Source organism: Notothenia coriiceps, unplaced genomic scaffold (assembly GCF_000735185.1).
Source record: "Notothenia coriiceps isolate Sejong01 unplaced genomic scaffold, NC01 NC01_scaffold00021186, whole genome shotgun sequence".
Classification (NCBI taxonomy): domain Eukaryota; kingdom Metazoa; phylum Chordata; class Actinopteri; order Perciformes; family Nototheniidae; genus Notothenia; species Notothenia coriiceps.
The window spans coordinates 21,750-49,353 of NW_011353887.1; the positions used below are offsets into that span (position 1 = coordinate 21,750).

Genomic DNA, 27,604 nt, shown 5'->3' on the forward strand with positions numbered 1-27,604 from the left:
ATAATGCTCAGAGGGATGGTAAATGTCTCTCTTTGGCTCGGACCAGCAGCTGAGAGTTTGAAATGTACTTGAGGTTTGTAGAGAAAGCTTTAAGATGAGTACCAGACTTCTATCATGAAATGTTTCCAGGGTCTCAAGTCTAGCCCTCTGTGTCTTCCCTTTCCCACACTCCTCAACAGATGGAATTTAGAAAAGGTTTGCAGAGGCATGTACAACCAGTGAAATTACATTAAATTCAAATAAAAAACATCTGGCACGCAGTTATATAATTTAATAACTGGCTTACGGGGAGCCAGGTAATCAAATCCACATTTATAACACAGGTTTGTGATGTTTGTGAAAAACAAAGGCCAGCTGGGATCAACCTTTCCCCCTTTAGACCAAGGCACAATCCATTTCAGACATTTTAGATTTGGCTGTACTAACTGATATACAGAAGGGTTTAATGCTGTTATATTACGAAACCCCAAAAGATGAAGATTCAAGGGATAAAAACTTTCTCTTGACTCTTAAAAATAGTAAAATAATAACAGCTCATATAGTATAAGTAATCCAGTATTTTGACAAATATTTTTTGGAATACTATACATAGGGACATCAAACACTTTATATTTTGTTGGAACAGTAGCTGCAAGGGGACACTCCCTCTAACTATTAAACTGGTCCCTACACTGTGCCACTTCTGCAGCAGTCGAGTGCAAGGACCCTCCCCTCTGCTTTAAAAGCTGTGCCTGCGTCCACAAAACCATCTCACCTCTGCTGAGATGTTGCTTCAACATCTGGGTTCTTCCACCATGCTGTGTTAAAATAGGTGAATAATATTTGATATTCTTACAGATCCATAAGTGGAAACAGACACTTCTTTTTTTTATTACGGGAACATAGCTTCTCCTGAGGTGTGTCCCACATTCGGGCACTGAAGATGGGTGTGTGGGCCAGAGCAGCGGCTCTGTCTCTGTTGCTGCAACAGCTGGTGCTCACTATCACAGCTCAAGGCATTAGTAAGTACTCTTCAGCATCCATGCTCTTCTGGAAAACAACATATTTCTGTCTATAGATCAGTACAATTTAGAGTCTTTTCAGTTCCTAACTATCTGTTGTCTTCTAAACTTTTAATCTGCTATGCTAATTAGTTTGGCTTTTCTTGTGGTTATCAGAGTTTGACATTCCTGGATCTATTAACAATCTGAACTAAATAAGTACAAGGTTTTTTAAATCTTAAAACAACCCTTAACTGCCAGCTGAGAAAGTGCATGTGCAAAACGTTGATTTGCCTGGAGTCTACACGCACATTTTTCCATATAATTTTGGGTCACTTTGTATTTACTTGAAGCTTTTGGCTGTGTGCATGTGTTTTTGTGCTTTGACGTGTACGTGCATGTGAGGCAGCTGGTTTGTTCCAGTGGAAAGACTTTACTGCTGCTCCTTTCTTCACCTCCAGTCTACCACTCAATAAAACACAGCAGGACACGAACAAGAACGTGCACTGACACACACATACGCATGTGCACACTCCCACAGGTACACTGTCACACATAATAAAGCACCATGACTCTAGCAATCTGTGGTACACTGCGAACGGTAGCCATCAAGACACAAGTTCAGAAAGCTCTCCATTAATAATGTTTGTTTTTTACAGTGTACCAGATTGAGTGAGTGCTTAAAGTGAACACAAGCTGACTATTTTCTAAGCTCTTTACAAACTATAAACAGTCACTGTCTGTATTTAACTGTGTTCACTGCAGTCTAATGCAGGTTTTTAACAACCCTCTCCTGTGTTAGTCTACGACCTGCTGGTGTCTCCAGACTGCCTGCCAGACCTGTTACAGGGAAGTCTGAAGAACAAAGGGCGAGATGAGGCGTTCCTCCTCTCTTCCTTCAGCCTCCACAGCAAGGCCCCCACCTCGCTCTACAGTATCATCAACCCCAAAGACCTCACCAAGTACTTGGAGCTCAGCGTGCAGGCCAAACTCAACAAGGGTGAAATAATCCACCAACACACCTCTATTGCAACAGATCTGCTTGATTGTAATAACTTCTGCTGCTTCTCTCTGTCTCTCACTCTCCCTTCTCTCCATCTCCAGTGACCCTTCGTTACCAGAAGACTGACGGCAGATTTGCCACAACCAGTTTCAACCACGCGTCCCTGGCAGACGGGCGGGATCACCATGTGATGCTGCATGCCAGAGGCCTTCAGGGCGGCACACCTAGCCTCAACATTTATGTGGACTGCAGACTGGCGCACACTTTGAATGATCTGCCAGCTGCCTTTGGGTCTCTCCCCCCCGGGCCCAACAAGGTGGCACTGAGAACCCTGCAGTCCAGAGGGCAGGTGAGAGCAATCACACATTTAAAGGCAGAGATATGCTGCATGGAAAACTATTTTAAAATGATCTGAATACGGCTTCATTGCAACAACTTCAGAGAAGTATGCCACATACATTTCATTTTATAACCCTATCTGTTATTCCTTTGTTAGGATGAACTGACAGACTTGAAGCTGGTGTTAGAGGACACCATAGACAATGTGGCGACTCTGCAGGACTGCAGTGTGGATCAGCGAGAAACTTTGCAGCTGCTAAGTGAGAAAAGACTGCTGAGAAAATCACCTGATAAACTAATTCAGACATTCTTACCTATCAGGGTAGTGGGTGTTGTTTATCCAGCTCTCTAATTGTGATTTGTGGAATTCCCCCAGGTATCCAGGGAGGCAGTACAACACACGACCAGGTCAGCATGCTGGAGCTGAAGAGCATGTTATCTGACATGAAGGTGCTGCTTAACCAGCAGGTAATCCGCTCTGTGTTCTTGACATTCTCACACGGGTAACTCTTGATGGAAAGGTAACCTTAAAAATATTAAAATTGTTCAAGATTTATTTAAAAGTCCAACAACTACTTAACTTGTTTCTTTAAAATAGGTTAATGCTGAGGTGAAGTGAAATAGATGAAATAAAACAAAAGCTATTTGGAAAGCTTTGTGTACAGTATATGTCGAGAGGTCCTTGGTTGTTTAAAAAGGGTTTTAAAGTGGAATAATGTGGGCTGATTCACAACTATTTGCCATTTCCTTTTTCTTTCTGATAAAATTGGTTTTGCAATAGAAAAAGAGCGATTTGTTGTGAAAATTGAGAATCCAGACTGTGAGGAAGGACTGCTGTAACTCCAGCAGCAGAGAGCTGAGGAAAAGTGAAAAGGACCTCAACAGAGAGAAGTTGGTGATTTCAGAAGCTCCTTTAAAGTAGAGGATTTGTTTGGAGATAAGACATAAATAACAGGAAGCCCGAAGCAATATACGTTTTTCTTTTTAAGTTTAGCATCTAACCCTTGAGTGAATCCTTTGCATAGAGAAACAGATAAATATAGCTGGCCTTATCAGACACACATTATACAGCCTTTTACATGAGATTCTGATTTGCCCCCATTGATATGAGCTAAATAGCTAGACAGCTTGTCCTGACTAACGGACCTTTCTTTCTGGTTTAGATTAAGGAGACAGCCTTTCTGAGGAACACCATTACAGAGTGTCTTGCCTGTGGTAAGTAGTACAAAAACAGTGATCCTTTATAAAGTATTTGCATATTTCTGACTAAGGGATGATTCAACAAGGTGCTTTCATATCTGTCCACAGGCCTCGGAGGCAACCCAAACACCAACACAGGTCCGACTCCTGCACCATTTCTCATGAAGCCTAAGTCCCCCCCTCAACCTCAACCTCAGCCTCAGCCTCAACCTCAACCTCAACCTCAACCTAAGCCTCAGCCCCCCCAGCCTCCTCAGCCGCAGACTCAGTGCCCACCTGGGACCTGTTTCAGACAGAACATGTGCATCCCATCAGAGTCAGGGGGTTACCAGTGCGCCCTATGTCCGGAAGGATTTACAGGAGACGGGGTGCGCTGTGACGACGTAGACGAGGTATTGATTATAAGTTACTCAGTTTGCATGCAACTCTGCAACCAGTAAAAGTACACTTATTATCATTGAGTGTTTTTGTGTGTCTCAGTGCCAGTTTCAGCCATGCTACCCGGGGGTCCGGTGCGTGAACACTGCTCCTGGTTTCCGCTGTGAGAAATGTCCTCTGGGATACAGCGGTCCGGAGATAAATGGAGTCGGAGAGTCTTATGCTAAGTCCCACAAACAGGTACAACAAACTAAATTGATACGCTGTATAAAATACATTCTTTCTGTCTTTGTTTATCTCTGCCTCTTCTTTCAATTCAATTTAAAATACTTACAGAAATTCACATTGACAATTTTTCTGCACATTTAAAAACAAATATCTAATAAACAAATATGACCTTAATTTCTTTAAATGTTTTTTAATTGCAGTTCAATTGCACTATTTAAATCAATGAACTTCTACTTAACATGCAGTATGCAGTAGAAATGTTGCTGAGCCTTTTTCCACAATGACATCTGCAGTTTCTCAATTTGTCATTAAACCATTTTTCCAAGTATTTGAAGGTCTGGAGGATTCCAACACTCAATGATATTATTTACCATTTGAAGAATGTTTTTTTAACACATTTCTTTAGTTTGGATACATTCAAATCCCCAAAACGATTTTTTACATTATAGGTTCACAAACAGTCCACGATGTCTTGCAATGACTTTATCTGTTATTTTCAGGTGTGTGAGGATATAGATGAGTGTCTGGGCCCGCCGCAGAATGGAGGATGCACTGCCAACTCGCACTGCCACAACACTATAGTGAGACCATTGAAAAAGTTACTATATCACTCTCTTATAGCAGGAGGCCATGGTTGTTGACGCAGTATTGTCCTCATCAGGGCTCCTTCCGCTGTGGAGATTGTAAAACTGGCTTCACAGGAGACGAGAGGAGAGGCTGCCAGGCAACCAGGCTCTGCCCCAACGGGAAACCCAGCCCGTGTGACGCCACTGGAGAGTGTGTGGTGGAGAGAGATGGCAGCATCAGCTGTAGGGTGAGCAATAAGATCATCCTTGGACATTAAATGTATGAATCACTTACTGTTTCTCATTATATCATTTACACAATAAAGATATTCCATCTGGTGTGTTTGTGTGTGTGTTAGTGTGGCGTTGGTTGGGCAGGTAATGGCTATGTGTGTGGAAAAGACACCGATATTGACGGGTATCCAGACACTAAGCTCCCGTGCGGGGACATCAACTGTAAGCAGGTACTTATTTCTCCCCACCCAACCCTGTTTATGCCTTTAATTCATTCTAGTATTATCTCATGTTGAGTGTTCACTTGTGTTGTTTCCAGGATAACTGTGTGTTTGTGCCAAACTCTGGCCAAGAGGATGCAGACAGTGACGGGAAGGGGGACTCCTGTGACGAGGACGCAGACAGTGATGGTATTCTTAACGATGATGTAGGTAACTTCAGTCAACTCATACAATTGTGATTGTGATGTGCTATATGTGACATGTACTGTGTGTAGTACCGTGTGTTGTTTATTGTTCTCTTTTATCCTTTCGCCTGTTTCTACTTGTCTTTCATCTTTTTTTATAACTAATGCTGTTGATATATTGTGATTTGAAGGGTGTCTATTATCATCTGGCCAGGGACAACAGCTGGAAATTAGCCATGTTGGCTGAAGCTGCCCCATTTACTGTTTTTTGTGACAGTTGATCAATGGGGACTGTCCACAATACTATAAACTAAACTAAACAAACAAGTCTTTACAAACCCTCTCACTTGAGACGATGCACTTTACAGTATAACTTTATTTTTTCTGTCTTAGGACAACTGCTGGCTCGTTCATAACGTGAAACAAAAGAACAGCGATAAGGATCTCCATGGCGACGCCTGTGACAACTGCAAAACAGTTGAAAATCCGTTACAGAGGGACACGGATCAGGACGGGCTGGGGGACGAGTGTGATGATGATATGGACGGGGACGGTAAGTGTGTATGTTGAACAGATGGGATAATATAAGAGTTTATCGTAGAATTCAATACAAAGCACTCACAGTAAGGTGATGGTAATTAATTCACTATCCAATATTACTATTGGGATAATCTCGAAAATGATCTCGTGAGTGACTTGAAAAAGCTGTCGGTAGAGAAATTTAAAAAGAGCCTGATTTAAAAGATTTGAGGAACTTATATGTAAGAAAAAACCAACTCTGACACCAGAATCAGAATCAGGATTATTGCCAAGTAGGTTTACACATACGAGGAAATTGTAATTATTTTTTATAATGTATTCAGAAAAAAAGATGTGGGTCCTATCTGTGATGAATTCATATGTTTTTCTTAAATTAATGAAAGGTAAAATGATTAATGTAATCGGTGCCATTTCGAGTTTTAAGCACATTTTGATGATTCAATTAATTGAAATGTTCTTCCCCAAAAAACACATTACATAAAGATATTATATCATCCCATGCCTAGAGTATGTGTGTTATATAACGGTTCAATAATTATTAACTTGGCTATAAACTGCGTGTAATTATAAATTATTGTAAATGGTCACATTGGAGGAAAAGGTTGGATGGTCATTACTGCGGGAGGTGTAGTTACTGGACCATTACTGCGTTTATTGCATCAATTAGAGGTAATAGATTTTGAAACACAAACCCAATTGGCTAATAATTACATTTAACCACCAGCGTGTCTGTGAGTGTTCTCCAAACCGCAGAGCGTCTAGACAGAAATAGAAACCTTTACAGTCCAGTTTAACAGGAAGTGTGGGCTCTTTTTTTCACTGGACTGGCAACACTTTATCAGTTCAAAACATCCTCCGGTCTTTTGCTTCTGTTTCCAATTAACATCCTGTAGCAGTCAGATCACTGGCTGTGAGGGAAACAATTCAAGCCTTATTTCGAAACCTTAGTCGAAAACAGTGATAAGTGTTAAAATCTTCCATCTAAAATCGTATAAGGCTGTTTTCACAAAATGTTCTCAAATACTTGTTTGCAACTTTGAGCACCTCTCATTTATTCCATTGGAAAGACTATGTTAACTTCTCCCCTTATTGTGTACCTTTACATGCCTCACACATTTAGTCTGTGTTTGTTGACCCTTGTCCAATCAGTCTGACAGAGCTCCAAGCTCTTGATCATTTGGTTATGTCTTTAACTCCCAGGCTGGATTGCTAAGCGCTTGGTCATGTCTGTCTCCTCTCTAAAAAGCGTTTTCCATGTTGAGCCTCCGCCAGGCATTAAAGGCCACTGGAAACTATTTAACCTCCGTCTTCAACAAACACTGCCATCTGGTGATGCTTTGACGGACCGTGTCTGACTTTGGGCTGCGTCCTGTCATGCTTTTTAGATTTTCCTCTCTGCGTCATGGCTTTTGAACATGACGCAGAAATAAAGGAGTTGAGGTGAATGTGTCCGCAGGCTTGAAGAATATCCTCGACAATTGCCAGCAAGTCCCCAACACAGACCAGGAGGACAAAGACAACGATGGGGTGGGAGATGCCTGTGACAGCTGTCCTGATATGTTCAACCCTAACCAGGTAACAAACCAAAAAACACCTGAAAAGTAATAACCTGCTGCCATAAGATTCAAGATATTTTATTGTCATGTGTACAGTATAACAGGCTCCACACGCTCTGCTCTCCACACCAACATTTTAAGAAACTATACATATGAACAAACATATAAGATAAAAACTAGCATAAGAAAAATTGTAAAATATTAGCTGACGTACATTAAAAAGTCTCAGAATAAAAGTACATAATGTGCTGCATGATAAAATAAATATGATATATAAACAGCAGGGTAGAGTATGGTGTATACATATATAAATATGCATAAGAATAAGAAAGATAGACATAGCAGTATGAATATGAATGATATAGGATGAGTATGGTGCAGTGTGCAAATCAATAAAGTGACTAGTGTTAGTGGTGATGGTCATGACTGGGATAATGAGATGGGAGGGGGCAAAGTCTGAGAGATTATTCACAAGTCTGATGGCCTCTGGGTNAAAGCTGTTGGAAAGATCAGTAGTCCGGGTAACACTGACCAACAGTGTTTGTTTTGTATTTCTGCAGTCTGACTCCGATGATGACCTCGTAGGAGATACCTGTGATGACAACGTAGACAGGTACAGCCCACTGCTATGACCTGTGGTATGAAGATGTGTAAAGTTTTGACATTTGTTTGACATGCCCTCCCTCCTCTTCCTCAGTGATGGTGATGGCCACCAGGACTCAAAAGACAACTGTCCCACAGTCATCAACTCCTCTCAGCTGGACACCGACAAGGATGGAATGGTTTTAATCTCCTTGTTCATACTTCACTTTTTACATTTGATTATTCGAATGTATGCTGAAATAAAGATGGCTCTTTGTTTAAAATACTGCAAATGTGCTACTTCTTCTCGATAGGGAGATGAATGTGATGATGACGACGATAATGACGGCATCCTGGACGATGACGACAACTGCAGACTTGTTCGCAACCCAGACCAACTGGACACAGATGGTAAGTGTCATACAGTCCAATATATAGTATAGTTCACATTAACACAACAACACGAGGAAGTAGAAAACATTTTAATACAGGACAGTTGTCAAGATTTTGTTTGGGAAAAAGAAAACGAGTATAAGAAAGTTAGAAAAAAAACGTATTTATCATGAATACCATATATTACATTTAGTTTTGTATATATGTTATTTAATTATTACTATTTATGTATTAATTAATTTACTTTTTGTTGTAATTTCTGTTTTATAAAATGTGAGGGTCCAGCTTCTGGGTTGCCCCTTAACCTTTATAGACATCATATTAGTTCCGGAGTACGTACATGCATGTGTACAGGTGCGTGTGATACTGTGTGTGTGTGTGTGTGTGTGTGTACAGTACAGTATGTGTGTTGGTCCCTGATCTGTGTCTGTGCGTTTCAGAAAACAATGTCGGAGACGCATGCGAAGGAGATTTTGACCAAGACAACGTCATTGACATAATCGACCACTGCCCAGAGAACGCAGAGGTCACGCTGACCGACTTCAGAGCCTATCAGACCGTAGTGCTGGATCCAGAGGGGGACTCTCAGATCGACCCCAACTGGGTGGTCCTCAACCAGGTAAACAACCTGGATAACTAGCCTCTGTTTCAGTGTGTTAGCATTCAGGGTTGCACTTTACATTCAAACTTGAAAATAACTTCTAATTGTATGGTAATAATTGTATGTAAAATAAGTATTAATTAAGTAACACTAAAGTAAGTAAGTAGCCAAGTAATAAAGTACATTTCAGGCTTGATCTGTCAATAAAGTATTATCGTATCGTCTTGTATAATAACCTTGAATTAACAATGGCTGTATGTGGATAATAGTAGACTGGAATTATTGTAACAGTCTAGGGGAATACTAACAGGGAAATACATTTAAAGATAACTACAAGACAAACCTATTTAGTAATAGTAAAGTAATGTTCGGATATCAACATCATTACATGCTATAATAACATGATCATTCCAGTTAGGATGAAGAAAATATAATCTTAACGGTTTGATAACATGCTACTAAAGAGGCTTGACGTTTTCACAATATATGCTTCTCGCAGCACAATCCCTTTCAAAATCACAGTGTCATAATAGGGCAAACAAAGTGAAGCTACTCTCTGTTGTCCTGACAGGGCATGGAGATCGTTCAGACAATGAACTCTGACCCTGGCCTTGCTGTAGGTAAGAAGAATCGTCACATCGCCACCTTAAACAGAACATTTCCCATCTAATTCAGTGTGCAGCCTTTCCCTAACATGTTATTTATGTCTTCTCATCTCTTGCATTTGTAGGATACAAAGCGTTCAGTGGTGTTGACTTTGAGGGAACTTTCCACGTAAACACGATGACTGATGATGACTACGCTGGCTTCATCTTCGGCTACCAGGACTCCTCCTCCTTCTACGTGGTGATGTGGAAACAGACCGAGCAAACGTACTGGCAGGCTGCGCCATTCAGAGCCGTCGCTGACCCGGGAATACAACTCAAGGTGAATGGCTGCTCCCTACACAATCACACTATGATGGCAGCCAGCTATGCGGAGCAATTATGAGTTCAATTTCTGTCCCAAGGAAACTTTGACAGGATCATGGATGGATTATGCTATGGGCAAAGACATGCAAAAGGTGTTTAAGGATCTAGACCAGGGGTGTCAAACTCAATTTCATCGCGGGCCACATTCGCATAAAGGTTGCACTCAAAGGGCCGGTTGTAACTGTATAAATATATAATATATATATAAAATAAATGTATTATAGTACATTATTGCATCTGAATTGGATTATTATCGGATAGGATAATAACTTAGTAATTAACTACGTCTGAAAGCAGAAGTGCAGGGCAAATAATTGCAAGTCTCTTCAGTGTGCATGTCACAAAACGAGATGCATTGTGGGACATGTAGTTTATGAGCAACCTGCTTCTGTAAAGTGGCATGTAACCGTATAATAAACGTATTATATCCTTTGCAAGCTCTTGCGGGGCCACATAAAATGAGGTCGCGGGCCGGATTTGGCCCCCGGGCCTTGAGTTTGAGACCACTGATCTAGACCTGACAAACTTTATAGTTGTTTTTTCTTTCTTTTGCCTCTGTACTAAGTTCTTCCTGAACGTATCGTGTCTCTTTGTGGTCATATCAAGCCTCTTTGTAGTTGCTTTTAGTCTTTTTTAGGTTGTTGGAGCCCTTTTCATAGCCGTTGTGAGTCTCTTCGTCCTTTTGTCGCTGTTATGCATCTCTTTGTAGTTTGTTTGTTTCTTTTGTGGGTTTTTTTTGTTGTAATTTTGAGTCTCTTCCTGGATGGTACATTTCTCTTTGAGTGACATCATGTTGGTGGAAGCCAGAGTGGCCCCTGACACTTAAATCACCTGGGGGGCCTGTGCAGGTGAACAAGAGGCTTTTGGGATTGATCTGGCACCCTGTGATTAGCGGCAGCCCACTCTACCTCCAGAGTTACTGCTGGGGAAATGTTCTCACTCTCATCAAAAGTTTGTCTCTTCTTCTATGCTCTCTGTCTCTTTATCGATACTAGGTTGTGAAGTCAAAGACGGGTCCTGGTGAGTATCTGAGGAACTCCTTGTGGCACACAGGAGACACCCCCGACCAGGTGCGCCTCCTGTGGAAGGACCCCAGGAACGTTGGCTGGAAGGACAAGGTCTCTTACCGCTGGTTCCTCCAGCACAGACCACAGGTCGGATACATCAGGTACAAACTTCCAGACACCAGCAGTGATACATAAAATACTTATAGCACACTGTTCTAACACTCCTGCATTAAAAGTAGTACTTAAGTAAAGTGATTTATGTTTAATCAGGAAAAATGTACATAGGCCTAGGTGTAAAAAATGTAAGTGCCTTGTGCGATAAAATCCCCCTGATGATATGATTATAATTGTGCATTGATGTAAAAGCAGGATTTTTCTGTGTAGTGGGCTGACGTGGAGCAAAAGTTGTTCTATTTGGTATCAGACTGAAACTAATGATTATTTTCATTTTAGATGTATCTGCTGTTGTTTGATCTCCATTAGTTGATCTATTGTTTAGCTTGTATAACACTTTTTTAAAAGCCTTCATTGATTTCAATATATTTCAACAGGAACACAAAATAAAGGAACATCTGAAAGACTTCTTCTATGAGAAGTTGAAACCATTTTTGAAAAAGTTACCCTTATAGTCAAACTCTTTATATATTTTTCTGTATACAAATCTTAATTTGTTAGGACACAATTAACTGAAGCTGTCAGATGAATGCAGTATAAAGTACAATATTTGTGTCTACAATGTAGTAGAGCAAAAGTGTTAAGTGGCATGAAATGAGAAGACTTGAGTCAAATACCTCAGGATTGTTCTTAAGTGCATTACTTCATAACATTATCCCCGCTGCAGTTCACACATCGACACTTATATACATTCACAATCGTACAGTGTGAGCTGACTTAACTAGTTTCACCTTGTGTGAACCAGGGCTCGATTCTTTGAGGGGCCAAAGCTGGTGGCGGACACCGAGGCGATCATTGACACCAGCATGAGAGGAGGGAGACTGGGCGTGTTCTGCTTCTCTCAGGAAAACATCATCTGGTCCAACCTGAAGTACCGTTGCAATGGTGAGTATCAGCAAGGTAAACAAAGCTAAATCAGCCACTTTAACTGTAAGTACGCTGTGAGTTTATTTTCTTTCTCATCCCCACAGACACTATTCCTGCTGACTACGAGGATCTCAATGCCCAGAACACAGAGTGAAGCGCAGAGATCCATCAGATAAACTATTAGAGCTGCACTGTTGAGAACAAAGAGGTAGTGAGGTAAATAAAAAGTGAGAGGAAACATGATGGACTGGGTTGGTTAAAGATTATTTTAACGTGGTCATTTGAGTGAGAGGGTCTTAGGAAAGCTTACAAATTGGGCATTATATATGTAGCGGCCAAAATCATATAGAACTAAAACAGATAATTAACTTAAAATAATACAGCCGTTGAGGCACTAGTTAGCGGATCTTACGCAGGGCAATGATCCAGGTCCAGACAAGATTCTCCGTTGTGCATTTTATTCCTATAACAAAATACAATGAACAGGTTTCCTATATCTCTTTCTATATCTCTTTCCATAAGCCTTTCCTATGGCTTTCCCCTTGTGTGGCTTGAAACACCCTGACAAAACACCGTTTGCCTGCTAATGCTCTGGCTCCCACCACCCACCTGTCTCCAATATATACAATTACACCAGGTGCTCTAATCACCCAGTGCCCAAAACATGCCTTCAAAATAAAAGCATAGAAACTACTTTAACTTATGACACTAACTAAGAATACATATAAATAAATGATAATAATAATAATAAACACTATAAACAGCAAGAAAATAAATGTTACACTATTAAATAATATAAAGAGATATATATAGCTCCAACAATATACTTTATTTGTGTGTAACTGAAGCCAGTACATTATTATATAAAAAACAGGTCCTGTGTATTTTGATCTCAAAGCAATTGTACCAACATTTTATTAGTACGTAAATACTGTAATAGATTACGTTGCTAAAACAAAAAATAATCTGAGCATTTAAGAAGGAAATCAAGGCAGGTTGTATGTGGTATTTTACATCAGATCATTGTGTTATTTATCTGTATGGAGGAAAATATCAGTAAATAAAAGACACCACATGGCATTCAATGTATGTTTTATTGAAAGAATGTGAACAATGAAGTGCATGGCACCCACATCTCAGATTATATAGTAAAACATACTACTAAAGTGGTCCTATGTGTTATGGTAGGCTTCACAGTAGCTCCTGCTATCAGATTGTTTTGATTGATATCAAAGCCAAGAGCACCATTTATCTTCTACATTCATACCGATAGTTAAAAAGCTGTTTTTCGCATGACAATATTTGCAGGTATATAAAGCATACATTGAAAGAAAGAGTCAACAGACCACAGGACTTAAGCCAAAATGTACATATTAAAAAACATGTTAGCAATACAGTCAGACAAAATGACAGACTGATGTATTGATGAATGAGGAGCATAAAAGATTTGTAGTTGACAATGTTTAATACATTGTATTTATATACAAACAAAATCTGTTACACTGGCAACAAACAGGTCTTTGTGTGAATTTTAATTTGGCAGTTAACTCAACATCCAGTGTTGAATAACTCAAAAACCCTCATGCTACTTTATTTTGACCTCCACTATGAGCTGACACATGTAACAAAAGCCTTTGAGACTGTACAGACAATAGCTAATTTAAGTGTCCGTGTGTGCATGGCATGCAAATACATATGTTTTTTTTTGTTAACCGACCAAACAATTTAGATGTAGTAGGTTGTTTTCTGACATCTACCTTTGGCAAACATTCCTCACTGTGTCACTGCAGCTCTTCCAGAGAGGCGGCGCTCCACTAACGTCACTCTTATGTAAGGCAGGTTGATTTGAAGAGCCCTGCCCTGTACAACAACGATGATGACTGGAAATGTTGAAGGGTGGACATGGATTTTCCTAAGAAATAATCTGGCTCAAAGGGAGCATGGACAATAATAAAATCTTTGTGGAAACGTCACAACACTATCTAAAAGACTTTGTTCTGTTGCATAGAAAACTTCTACAAAAAGAGAGCGATATAACACAAACAGCTTACATGTGAGCCTGAGAGATGAGATTTTAAACAGAGTCAGGGACAATTGTAATTCAATTCATACCACACCTTCACAAAATTATTCCTGATAACTGAATATGCACTTAAATAAATACAATTTATCTTGTAACATCTTTAACCTTAAATACATTTGTCCCAAAACTTTGCTACAACTTTATGGTCCAACTACACAGAACTGAAATGCCTGGCTGAGAGTAAAAGCACAAAAAAACCTGAAACAAACGGACACACACAGTAAATACTTACAAAATACACTTTCAAATCTGAAATCAGGAAGGAATCTATAGGGGTCGGATGCTTATTATGTTTCACAATGTAATCCCATGATTCTTTATGTAATTTCAAATGTGTAAGCAATACAAAACTCCGTGAGTAAGTGGTAGTAAAAGGTAGCAACATTACCATCAAGGTATTAACATTGTAAAACAAAGTAAAATAGATACTAGCATATAAAACAAAAGGCAACAGATAATCCTCAATTTCCACGCTGAGTGTAGGGTTGTGTTTTAAGGTAAAGGGGGGGGGCGGGCGGGGGGGTTGGTCCCTGGCTCAGCGTGAGAGCTTCTGCCTGAGTAGCCTGACCTCAGTGTTGGGGGGAGGGGTGTCCTAGGCCTCAAAACGCTTCGGGAACACCATGGGAGCAACGAGGGTCCACATGTAGAGGAAGAGACAGACCCAGCAGGAGGCCATCTTGATCCAGAACACTGACCAGCTGCCGTCCAGGAGCTTCTCGATCTTATGGTCATCATAACTGTAAACAACAAGCACAGAGTGAGTAACCCCACCGACAATCAACATCAACATTGTAGATCGGCTAGTTGCAAAATGTCTGGCTGCTTTTTGAGGTTTGGCAGGGAGCAGTTGGTTCTTTGTTTCTCTGACACAGCTGCAACCGAAAACAACTCTATGAGTGCAATGAGAGTGGATCAAAACAGTAAACCTGCAATAAGCTGAAAAATGCCTTTAAGGCCTGTTAGGGCCGAGGGTACTAGCAAAGTTGGGTAAAAATCCCTATTGGTTCGTCACAACCAGTTATGCTTTAACATTATAATTTGATTCAATGTTATTATAATAATATGGATTATAGAGACTTTACCACCAGACTCAGGGAAGGCTTTATCCCACAAGCCATACATATCTGAAGCCATACTCCTGAACCTACACATTTTTTTATTGTTTTTTTCATTAGTTTTTATGTCTTATATATATTTATGTTGAATTGTTGGAGGAGTCTGTGACTTAAGTTTTTCAGAGCACATCTACACTGTATCTGTGCATATAACAATAAAGCCCTTTGAACCAGAAAACAAGTAAACTAATGACCTTCTGTGATCCTTTATCTGATCTTACTTTCATTAAATGCAATTTCCTTGCCTGACATTTCTACTTGAGAAAGCAGGAAAAGCACAGGCTTAACTGACTGATTTACATTTTAGTGTTCCAGGAAGCCAAACTAGGAACCTGAGAAATTGCTTATTAGAAAAACAGGAAGAACTTATTTAATGACATGCCCAAACAACAATACAATTAAAGCATGACTTACTGGAACCAGTTGGTGACGGTCATCATGACGTAAAGCGATCCGAGGAAGAAGACAGAGTGGAAGTAGGCGTAGCCATAGATGGTTCCCTCTCTCTCGTCATAATTCACGTTCTGGCCTCCACCAGTGTTCTCCTCATCATAGTCGTCTAACAATCACAAACAGGGTGTGGGTGAGTGACACTTTTCAACTAAGTAAGTAATAAAGTCAAAGGCCTAAGCTTTATCTTAATGGGATGTACTACAAAGACCGAACATAAGAAATTATTATAAATACATGTGACTTGCTCCATTTGGAGTGACAACCAGGAAGTGGGGGTTAACATAGAGTCACGTTCTGGGAATCAAAGTTTCTCAATTCTAAGATGTTGCATGTAAACAGTGGAGAAGGGTCAATCTCTGTGCTTAAGTGACAACATTCGTTATTTTTTAGTATAGTTAATTACTCCTTTTCTCTCCGAACAACGCCATCATAGGATCCTGCTGAATTACATGTATATTCAGGCAAAACAACACCCAAACCGGTTTTGAAGATTGGCATAAGTTAGTGGACACATTGGGCAAATACCTTAAACACATGATGTCTTAAAGGATGTACAAATGTAAATCACAATAAACTCAAGAGAAGAATGTGTGTACAAGTGGTGAGACATTTGCACTATTTTTATTTGTATATTATTATTGTTATTTTGCGTCCTTGTATAATATGTTGCATTGTTGGAGGAGCTCGGGACATACGATTTTCATTGCCATAACTAAACTGTAGCTACTGTGCAGCATATGATAATGAATACCTTTCATCTTGAATCTTGAAAGCATTTCTTGTGGTTGAATTTGCCAACACTTGACTTGTTTCTTTTATTTCCAGCAGGGGGCAGTGTCACTCTATACACATTGACTCGTTGCTGCTGGTCCTGCTTCACTGTGTCATACTACTCTCCTAGTAACAGTGACATCATCCATGTTTGCTGACCAATACTTTCTCACCATCCTGAATGTGGCTGAGGAATAGCAATGAGTTATCCCCTCTGTGTGCAAACACTATGCTACACACTGAGCAAAATGGAGAGGCAGGGGGAGAGAGGGGGGGANAGAAAAGCAAGCAGTGTGTGTGTATGTGTTTGTGTGTGAGTGTGTGTGTGTGTGTGTGTGTGTGTGTGTGTGTGTGTGTGTGTGTGTGTGTGTGTGTGTGTGTGTGTGTGTGTGTGTGTGTGTGTGTGTGCGTGTGNGAACAGAACTGCAGTTCATGTGTTTGGATTGTGGCCTTCTCGTTAAATATAAACTCTTTAAATGTAATGATATACAACTAAAAAGATACAGTATATATTATATGGAAACTTGGCTTGCAATTGAGTAGATATTGAGAAAAATAGAAAAGCAAGCAGTGTGTGTGTATGTGTTTGTGTGTGAGTGTGTGAGTGTGTGCGTGTGCGTGTGTGTGTGTGTGCGTGTGCGTCTTACCAAGAGTAAAGCACACAGCCAAACAGGATAATGGCTCCAACAGCGGTCACGATCTGCTTGTCGCTCTCCGTCCCAGAGTTGATGGGAAACACACACACGGTCGTGTTCACACCATTTCTTTCCACGACTAGATAGAAAGAAAGAGAAGACAGAGATGGATGAGGGCAAAGAAGAAGTAGAGTGAGTGAGGAGTAGGATTATTGAGAAATATGCAGTGTGTATTTTGGCACAGTTTCAGTGGGAGAGCAGGAGGAAAAATGGAGACTTCGCTATAGATACAATGAGTACAGAGGCGCCAACAACCCCACAGTGTGTACTACACTTGTTGTGTTACTTAGCGAGCATGTGCTGGTATTAAATATTTATGGTAAGATTATCTTTACAATAGTATGGCAGCATAGAATATTATCTTGACAGCAGCAGTGGAAACAGGAGCCCTGTAGGGATGGATTCCTCAGGCTCTGCAGAGTAATTCCTTTAAGATTCACAACTTCCCATAAATCTCACAGTTTACCCTTTTAGCAGCTATTGTAGAGATTGTAATGCCTTATCTTAGACAGGCTTCACTATGTGGTGTTGGGTTTATGTTTCTTCCTTTTCAGTGAACAACAACTAACACTTTTCACTGAACAGATGCGCAGGAATCCTTATCTGTTATGATAACATTGAACACTTCACAGTCAAATCTGTGTTTTCAACTGGAACAAAACATTACAAATTGTATACCCCGTTTATCTAGGCCCTTTTTGTTTTATGTATATATGTCACACTGTGGGACTGCGGGAAACGGTATCTCGAGATTTCTGGATGTATAACACGTGTAGTAATTTTGACAATAAATCTGACTTTGAAAGTATTAGTTTTTTGGGGAGGGATGATCTTCTTTCCCTCATGTCTGTTTTAGGTTTTTTAATGAATTTTAACCAAGGGTTAGGGGGTTAGGGTTAAGGGTTATTTATTCATTAAAAGTGACATTTTCTAAATGTTTAACTTTTCATTTCATTTTAAATGACTACAAATACAATAAATGCTAATCTTTAAGTTAAAGTGAAACATATGTTAGAGTGACTTGAGCTTTTTTACTGTAACTTATTTCCCAATTAAACTGAATATTAGAGTGGTTACAAGGCACACTTTTTCTGTCTCATTCAAACAAAATGCTGTTCATGTTTTCAGTGGAAAGTGTCCTTAAATCCAATAAAACTATATTTTTAAATCCCAGATGCGGATGTGTGTCGGTTGATACTCACTTTCTTTTGGTTTGCTGGAGAAGGCTGAGAAGGTGAGGTACATGACGTACACACTGATGACTCCGGGCTGCAGCAGGCCTGATGTGGGCTGCACTGCAGGGACACAACATTAAACAAAGTATTCATTACTTACTGCTAGATTCTTGAATTCTACCACATATTGTAAGTATTATAGCCATCAGTCTTTATTATCTGTTTTATATTTCCTATGGGTCCCAAATGTGAAATGTGTGAAATACCCTTTGTGATATGTCAAGTAGCTTTAAAAAAAAAAAAAAAGCATCCGATGCAAATGCTTGTCTATTTTGTATTTGACAGTCAAATGAGACAAGTACAGGTCCTCACGGTGGAGCAAATTATAATTCCCTTAAGAGAAACTGATAAATGATTTATGGACAAAGTTTGTATTTTGTTATGTTTAATAAAGTAATAAAGAAAGTCTAAATACAATTGAAATCGATCTCAAATGCAGGAACAGAGCAACTTCATCCTCAAAGGATCAAACGGCTTTGCTTCCAGAAAACAGCTTACAGTAACACTATATAGTGATACTGGTCCCACCCATCAACTGTCTTAGGCATTATCTAAACATCCCCCCCATTAAACCATAACACCCCCCAGTCCTTAACCATTTGCAATCCTAAACATATGTCTCTGTAACACATGTAGGACTACAAATACTATTTAAACGAGTAAAAGGCAATCAGAGTATAAGACATCATGATTATATGAACATTTGACACGACACTCACCCTTCTGTATGCAGGGGGAGATGGCCAGCAGGGAGACGAAGAGGCACAGGCTGCCGTTGATGCCAAGGAAGATCTTGTTCAGTAAACAGGCCTCGGGGTCAGTGTAGAAAACTCCCATGAAGACCAAGGCCCCGACCGCAGCACTGAACAGCATCAGGGTCACAAAGGCCAGGGCCGCGTACCACAAGCGATTATGCGTCACTCCTGAACTCCTGCAGACAGAAAGAGAGCGTTAGAGGAAGAGAAAGCAGAAAGCAAAAAGCTTAAAATCAGTTTTGCCATGGCTGGAAATCCAAGATTTGAATAAAAAACACAATCTATTACAAATTGAAAGGTTAGGGTTTACTGTAATGGTTACCAAAACATCTAAATATTTCAAAACAATCTGCTGTGGTATGTGTGTCTGTGTGAAACTGAGCACACACACTCCTAAACCACATGCATCCTGGGAAATGTCGGCCAAGCCCCGCCTCCATCCACAAAAAGCAAAGAAACACAACTTCTTCTTTTCAAACTTACGTAATACCCCCAGGGGAACACGTGTCATCCCAGCTTTCACATGATCGAACAAATAGCACTCCACTGCTTCTATTTACAGGTCGCTCATGTTAACCTAAGAGAGCTGGAGACTTTGGATAAAAAAAAGAGACGAGAGCAGATAGAAGACATGTTGCTCACCAGTTTGTGTTCCATCTGTGTGCAAACTTCACCAAAAGCACGAGCTGGATCAGCAGGAAAATGAAGCCGCCAGCCGCTCCTATGTAGCGCCACGCTGTGTGGACACAGGGAGAGAAAAGCTTTAGAGGTGAGAAGACCTTACAGCAGATATCTCTGACTTGATGAACTTTCATGCTGCAAGATTATATTAAAACCAAAGATAACATGGCAGGGTAATTTTCAGAAGTTTGTGTGAAAGGCTTGGATAATGATGCATAATTAGAAAACTGAAAACTTTTCTGATATGTTTTATCAATTCCTCTTACTCTTGTTGTGGAAACTTTCACTCGTCAACAATCTGGAGATGTAATACAAATAATGAAGTTGGTTCGATGCAAATCAAAGTTGTCTTAGTAGTTCTTTATTCAAGCTTGAAGGTACAGGTCATGTAGAGTACAGAGTAGTCTGCAGGTAGGCAAATGTGTGTGTGTGATTTATAGAGGACTGTTGCTGTGCAGACAAAAAGAGATAACACTTTCTCCTGACTGTTATCTTGCAATGCTCTCATAAGGAACAAGAGCCGCATTGTACAAGTACGACCTTGGCAGGAAGCTACCGTGGGATACAATAGGTCGTGTTGACCAAACATTTCTCAGTATAATATCATCATTTGGTTTTACCATATAAAGTAATATAAGAAATTGCCACTACACTCTTTACTTTGCTAATTATGTGGGATTATATGAATATGTTCTCAATCAAAATACAGCCTGAATACCAGCTTTGAAGACAGTCCTTTTGAGGGAGCTCTCTTTACCTTCCAGAAAGACTTCCTCATTCGGGATGAAGAAGCCTCCAACGCAGCACGCCACCAGCACGATGAACTTCACCAACCAGAACCTGACATTTAAAACAGTGATATTGTTAAAGCTTCTACATGGAAAAAGTCAACATAACACACAAAAACTGCTGACACAATAGATCTGTTTCCCATACACCTCCCAGCAGAAAAAAGATTAAACAGAAAAGAACACCTGGCTGTCTTATCTTTCCCTCCAGAGAGCTTCCAGTTTTAGTTTTAGTCTCTCTTGGCGTAAAGATAAGACCCTCTCACAGGAAAGGGAGGGGATGATTTGTTCTCTGCATTGATGGTCAAACTAACCTGAAAGCACGCCTTCAACATTGCATATCAAATATTCAAGGTAAACATTGGAATAACAGAAGCGGTAAATACTGAATGTCTGCCTAAGTTAGGATTTTGAAACTCAAAAAATGTATGTGTCAACACAAAGCATACAGTTTAGAAAACTAAATAAGTAATCTTGGATGAGATGACAGTTACAAATACTAAGCAACAAATGCTCAATAATATGCTCTGCATTATAAGGTAACCGGTGTCTATGTTTATGTCGTAGTTGATATATAAGCGTATTCAATTATGTTCAGGAAAACTGTTTCGAGATCCCCTCTCACGTTGAAGGCTTAAATAGTTTGGACACAATAAATTATGATTTCTAGTATTTGCAGAGATACTGAATGGACCTAACTAATGGCCGAATGAATAAAAACATAAGCACTAAGAAATAACAAACAACTCCACCTTTCACATTGCATAGAAATATAAAAAATAAACATGGGAAAATGTCAACACAAAGCATAAAGTGAAGGAAATACAGAATACTTAGAAATAAGTCATTTTAGATAACAATTAAATAATACTAAGCAACACATTTTGGAGGATGAGATCTGCATGATAAGGTATCTGGTGTCTATGTTTATGTCATAATGTAAATAAGACTATTCAATTATGTTCAGGGAAACTGTTTCAAGATCATGTTGTAGGATTAAATCTTTGCACACTATATCTTGTGATATGTGAACTAATAGCAGAATGAATAAAAACCTGACTGCTTGCAATGTGCACACCTTCCATCAAGTGAGTTATTTCTGTTTGCCTTTGTTTTCAGAGACCAACACATTTAGGGTGCCAGGCCAGCCACACATTACAGATGGATGTAAATTATTTAATAAATGACAGGATGCAAAGTGGACAGAAAGGGGGGAGGCCTTTCTCACCCGTTGTGCACGGCCGCCCTCCAGCCTGTGCTGTTGTGGATGCGGATGGTGAAGATGGCGAAGAAGAGGAAGAAGCAGGCCATGCCGAAGCACACCTTGTAGACGGCCGAGTAGCCCACCAGAGTTTGGCAGTTCTCCTCTGCCTTCTCACACATCTGATGGTAGAACGGGATCTGATTGACACAATTACAAACACTTTGATTAGATCATTATGGTGTTGAACCCCCCCCCCCACATGTTTGTCTAGAAGGCTGCTTCACAGAAAAGGCCGGAGAACGTCTATTCTGAGCGTCACGCCTCTAAAGAGCAGAAAGAGAAAACAGGCGGCAACAACAAGCCCTCTTTCTCTCCATGTGGCCCTCTTTCATCCCCCGTTCTCTGCGGGCTGTTAGAGGGGCCTTACAACTAACTGTCAGTGTACAGAAACAAAAGGCGCAGATGAATAAATTAACCGCCTTCTATCAGCAAGGGATTGGGAAGAGCAAAGAGCAGAGAGAGATGGAGCAAAGGGAAAAGATTGGCAGATCCGTCTTAAGAAAAAAAAAATGTCAACCTACAGTGAGCAACGTAATAAAACACAAAGCAAAAAACTGGAATCAGTCAAGTAGATAAGGACGGTGCTGTGGCCTGCTACAGGAAATTGTGAGTGCTTCAGTGGCTCGGTGCCAACAGAAGAGACGGCCTTCCAAATGATAACCAGAGGATTTATTTCCTTTCTCTGATGCCCCCGGACATTAGAGATGTGAATCAAAGTCAAATACAAGTTCTGCTTTTCAAACAGGGGTCAAGCTTTGAGAGAACCACAGATATTTACATTCAGATAACGCTTTGAGTCGGCTTTACTAGTTATTGGCAGAGTTTTTGTTGCTTGAGGTTATACACATGGGTTAGACGCCAGGGGATTGAGTTGTCATCACCTCAGTGTGGAGCACAGTCCAGAGCCAGATCACAACATAGAGTAAAAAGGCCAGTTGGGAGCTTTTGTCTCACGTCGAGGACCATATTAGCATGTCCATGGTGTCGTGATTAAGAGCGAAGGGGGCCGGCTGTTTCGGACAGCTGTAAATCTCTTGAGAAAAGACCAGCACTCTCGTACGCACAATGGCTGCTCTCTTAGCCGGGACTTCCCACTGTGCTCAGTGTGTGACTGGCAGTGTGCGTGTAAATGTGCATGTATGTGTGTGTAACCCAGCAGGCTCTGCGTGGGGCTATCAGAGGCCATTTTGTGCCTGGATGAGTCTTTTACAGGGCTGCCCTCTCACAAGGAGACACACAGTAGGGAGTCATTTGAATACTGTGTACAGTAGACACTGGCTGGGAAAGAGAGAAGAAAAGAAAGCAGAAGAAGATTGGTGGAATAATACAGAGTTTTCAAATAGCATCTTGATTTCAGTGATTGCCATAGTAGCACTGTCAGCTCCTAGTAATCATCCTAGTCTAGTAAATGCTTATCCAGCAACTAAACCTTAAATATTGGAGGATTCCTTAAACTCAGAAAAAAGAGAAGGGAGGATGAAACGAAGATGTATAACTACAGTCTGGCTCACTGGATTGTAACAGATGCAACCGAAGCCTCACAGTTCTGTTGACATTTCTCAGAAACACAGAAAGAGTCAATCTTATAATAATCCTGCGTAATAGTGATTCAAAGAGGGGGAAAGACATGAGAGCAATAAGGATCAAATGAGAGGGCAGCTCCTATAGAAGAATTGGGAGGGATGAACCCCTCTTTAATGGTCACACATGCAGAGCACACAGTGATATTTGTTCTCTGCATTTAACCCATCCTAGCACCAGGAGTCTAGTACTAGGAGCAGTGGGCAGCTATTGTACAGCGCACGGGGAGTGAGGGGGGAAGGGGGGTGTCCGGTGCCTTGCTCAAGGGCACCACGGCAGGGCAGGAGGCCCCCCTCACTCCCCGTGCGCTGTACAATAGCTGCCCACTGCTCCTAGTANTCCTTCAAATACATTTGGCTAGTAGCCCAACTCTTACCATCCGACCATAGATTGTGAGAACAACAAACCACACAGTTCTTCAAGGTTAAACATAATATTGTTTGATTAAGATCCTGTTCACTGAAACCAGTTCATTCAGACGACAGTACCTGCTCCAGGTGATGTTTGCACGTGGATTTGCTTCAGCCTCACATATAAAGGAATCTTCAGAAGTGTAAAGAATGGTCACTTCTATCGGTGGAACTGCAAGAAACAGGCAGAGAGAATAAGCGGTCATTGTTTTAACTTTAACATAGTAATTACAGCTGAACCATTACACTGTTATCATGCTAAATGTTTACATGGACTGCTCCCCCCCCCTCCCTCCCTTAGGGGAATTCATCCACAAAAAAAACACTGGACGCTGCACTAGGTCAGAAACCAGAGGAGACTGTGAAGTCCACTGCTGACGGACCACTTTTGGACAACTTGTTCTTTCCATAAAAGGCAGCTCATTCTGGAATAGCCTCCCAACTGAGATACGGGATTGTCCCACTTTTAAAGGTCAACTCAAACAATGGTTGAGAAACAAACAGACGTGCGATCACCGCTAAATGCACTTTAATACAGGGGAATCTCCTCTTGCACTTTATGTATCGATGCTGCCATTTTGTATTACCATGTCCTAAATACTTGGGTATTCTAATCTTGCACTTTTCTTGCATTTTATGTATTTGTACTGCTAAGTTTGTAATTTTCGTTTTCTTAATGTTTTATGTGAGGGACTGCGGATGGAAAGTAGCTCAAAGCTAAATCCGGCATATTTACACTTGGCATATTTCAAGTTTTAAGTGTTCATTAATGTGCAATGTCCCTGCCAAATAAACAAACAAATAAATGATACTGTAACATAGAACTTGAATGAATAGCAGTCTGTTCGAGGAGACACCTTGTAGGGCCACCTTCACTGTGTGTAGTTCATCGGTTTTGGTTTCTAAGGTTTAACCGACTGTAGTCATTTACTACTGCTATTTCTGTCCATATTCGGTACATTGCATGTGTGGCCATCCTGAAAGAGGAATCCCTGCCTTTCTGCTTTGAGGTTCCTCCATTTTTTCCCCTTGTTTTTCTTCTAGCTCTGCTTGAACTTAATTGAGGGTCTAAGGATAGAGGCGGCATGTTGTTCAGATTTCAGACAGTGTGATTTATCGTTGTAACTCTTACGCTCCTCTTGTTATCATTTTACTGTTTGATTAGTTGCAACGAGTGAATGGTAAACTTCTTCAGCCATAAGAGTGGGGGATTTTGCTTCATTCCCTCCTTTCAGGTGAAGCTTCTGTAGGCGACAGCATTGTTTTCAAAGTGCACATTGAAACCCTGGTCATTCCTTATCCAAGAGCCCGATAAATACATTATGTCTGTATCCGATGGGTTATAAATGATGTGGAAAGTCCTGAAACTGAGATGGTCATGTTTTCCCTCCCTCTTCTCTCCATTGTTCTGTGTACAGCTGGCCTGCTGCTGCGGATCAGCGGCCTGCGCCTGCTGCTGTAACTGCTGCCCCAACATCAAACAGTCCACTGGGACCCGCATCATGTACGCCTTCTACTTCCTGCTGGTCACCATCGTCTGTGTCATCATGATGTCCCCCACGGTGGAGAAGGAGATGAGAGAGAATGTAAGTGCATAAATCACCAAAGCAAAGTATCACTATACAGCACAAACACACATGTACATGCTTTTAATATAAACTTGCATATACACAGAGGTATATCATTAAAGAATGAAAAAGTTCCGTAACAATTTATAAATCCTCAAGGTAGTTAGTTTAGATTTTTGGAGCAAACTTCTGCATAGGTGAGCGAGGGACAAAGAGCATTGATGGCTGTGAATTGGTTTTTCTACACTAATGTATGGGAATTTGGGCTCTCTTTGGATTTTAAGAAATGAGATTGCATTGCGAAACAACTTTTATGATTTGTTAAATTCCTTTCTGCTCTCTGATCATCTAAAATGCAGTCTATTTGCTCACAAAAGTAGTTATGTCTGCATGTTCTAGTCTTTATATTATAGTTGACATCAATTTATATTTTTTTCCCCCAAGCAATAAGTCTTAATTCTGCCGTGTCGTTGTTAAGGGAGGCGTGTGGCAGAGTGGACTAGTGTGTTGATGTTTGGATCAGGGGAGCACAGGTTCAAACCCCACTGCATTCAGCATGTGTTTTGTCTAGTTTACTGACTAGAAGAGTGGGGGGTCAGCTCACGGGCTGTAGTTACCAAGCCAACAGTAGCTTCAACACTGTGACCTTTTCCACTGTTTGGCCTACCGCTGTGTTACTGTCTTCCCGCTTCTGATTTTGTAGAAGTTAGCAACTATACACAAAGGAGTGTCGTTAGAGTGCAGTGTGCAGAAACGCTGACTACCAAGGAGCAGAAGTGAAAAGGAACGAGGATATACAAAGTCCACTCATTTTTAACTAGATGTTGTCTGTTCGAGTGAGACATCTTTGGTGTTTAACTCTGTGGTGAAAATAGATTTTTAGAAATGTTATCCTGCAACAGGCAAAGAAGATATCCCTCTGTTATACCTTAATATCCCTTGTATATCATGGCAGAATTAAGGCCATAGTGGAGCAGGCCGGAGTTCAGGCTGGTAGCTTTTAGTTTTTTGCCCCTAGCCTCTGAAGTTGTGAGAAGATACACAGGATGGCAGTGGCTCAGTCAGTAGGGGCTTGGACTGGGAGCTGTAGGGTCGCCGGTTCAAGTCCCCGACCAGACCTAAAATATGGAGTGTGGACTGCTACTTGGAGAGGTCCCAGTTCACCTCCTACCCTGCCGTGGTGCCCTTGAGCAAGGCACCGGACACCCCCCTTCCNAGTGCATTTAGCGGTGATCGCACGTCTGTTTGTTTCTCAACCATTGTTTGAGTTGACCTTTAAAAGTGGGACAATCCCGTATCTCAGTTGGGAGGCTATTCCAGAATGAGCTGCCTTTTATGGAAAGAACAAGTTGTCCAAAAGTGGTCCGTCAGCAGTGGACTTCACAGTCTCCTCTGGTTTCTGACCTAGTGCAGCGTCCAGTGTTTTTTTTGTGGATGAATTCCCCTAAGGGAGGGAGGGGAGGGGGGGCCAGTCCATGTAAACATTTGGTAAATCAGACATACATAGCGATACTGATAATGGATAAACTAAACTAAATGCATTCATAACCCTTTAATTGCAAGACCATTTCAGTAAAGTGTGCGTTAAAGTAATTGTATCTTAATCCATCCAACATTTTTTATAAAGATTGTTCAAAGGTTGCACTTATAGTAGCGAAATGTGATGGGGGGCAGAATGTTGGGCCTTCTGATATTAAGCTTGCACCATGCTGAAACAGCTACTTCTTACTGCAGAAGTATGAGAGAGATACCCGCCTGACTATCTCTTTACTCATTCATGGTTTCTATCACATGAGACAAATCCCTCCCTATCCTTCACAGTGGCAACTCTTGGACAGCGCAGACAGTGAAGTCTTGTCCATCCACACACACACACACACACACACACACACACACACACACACACACACACACACACACACACACACACACACACACACACAGAGGCCGACTCTGTTTCTTCTGACAGTTTCTCATACAGAGGGAGAATCTCATAAAGAGAGGCACTGGGTTCTATTTAGGAAAGAGGCTCTGTAATTATATACAGTATAATGTCTTTCTGTAGCCACCCCACCCTGCCTCTGTAAGCCTACGACTGCTCATCCTGCAGAACACACACTGCTGTGGTGAGAGGTGAACTTCTGTTGTGGTTCTGCTATCGAGGTGCGGTACACTGTAAA

General features: G+C 40.9%; 2 protein-coding genes across 2 annotated transcripts; one reads left to right on the forward strand and one right to left on the reverse strand.

The window, feature by feature from the left end:
- Positions 1-765: 765 nt before the first annotated feature.
- thbs4a (thrombospondin 4a) lies at positions 766-12,420 on the forward strand. The gene is made up of 23 exons (XM_010780073.1): positions 766-1,001; positions 1,783-1,980; positions 2,085-2,332; positions 2,480-2,582; positions 2,699-2,790; positions 3,486-3,537; positions 3,631-3,914; positions 4,003-4,140; positions 4,629-4,709; positions 4,790-4,942; positions 5,054-5,158; positions 5,248-5,355; positions 5,728-5,887; positions 7,331-7,449; positions 7,991-8,043; positions 8,128-8,212; positions 8,327-8,423; positions 8,846-9,024; positions 9,578-9,626; positions 9,737-9,933; positions 10,973-11,145; positions 11,904-12,043; positions 12,130-12,420. The coding sequence occupies exons 1-23, from the start codon at positions 923-925 to the stop codon at positions 12,177-12,179; spliced, it is 2,943 nt and encodes a 980-aa protein (XP_010778375.1). The 5' UTR covers positions 766-922; the 3' UTR covers positions 12,180-12,420.
- Positions 12,421-13,100: 680 nt separating this feature from the next.
- Positions 13,101-22,831, reverse strand: serinc5 (serine incorporator 5). The gene is made up of 9 exons (XM_010780077.1): positions 22,820-22,831; positions 21,830-22,002; positions 20,571-20,653; positions 19,775-19,868; positions 19,097-19,308; positions 18,345-18,437; positions 17,095-17,221; positions 15,638-15,787; positions 13,101-14,845 (listed from the first exon to the last, which is right to left on the reverse strand). The coding sequence occupies exons 1-9, from the start codon at positions 22,829-22,831 to the stop codon at positions 14,701-14,703; spliced, it is 1,089 nt and encodes a 362-aa protein (XP_010778379.1). The 3' UTR covers positions 13,101-14,700.
- Positions 22,832-27,604: the final 4,773 nt, after the last annotated feature.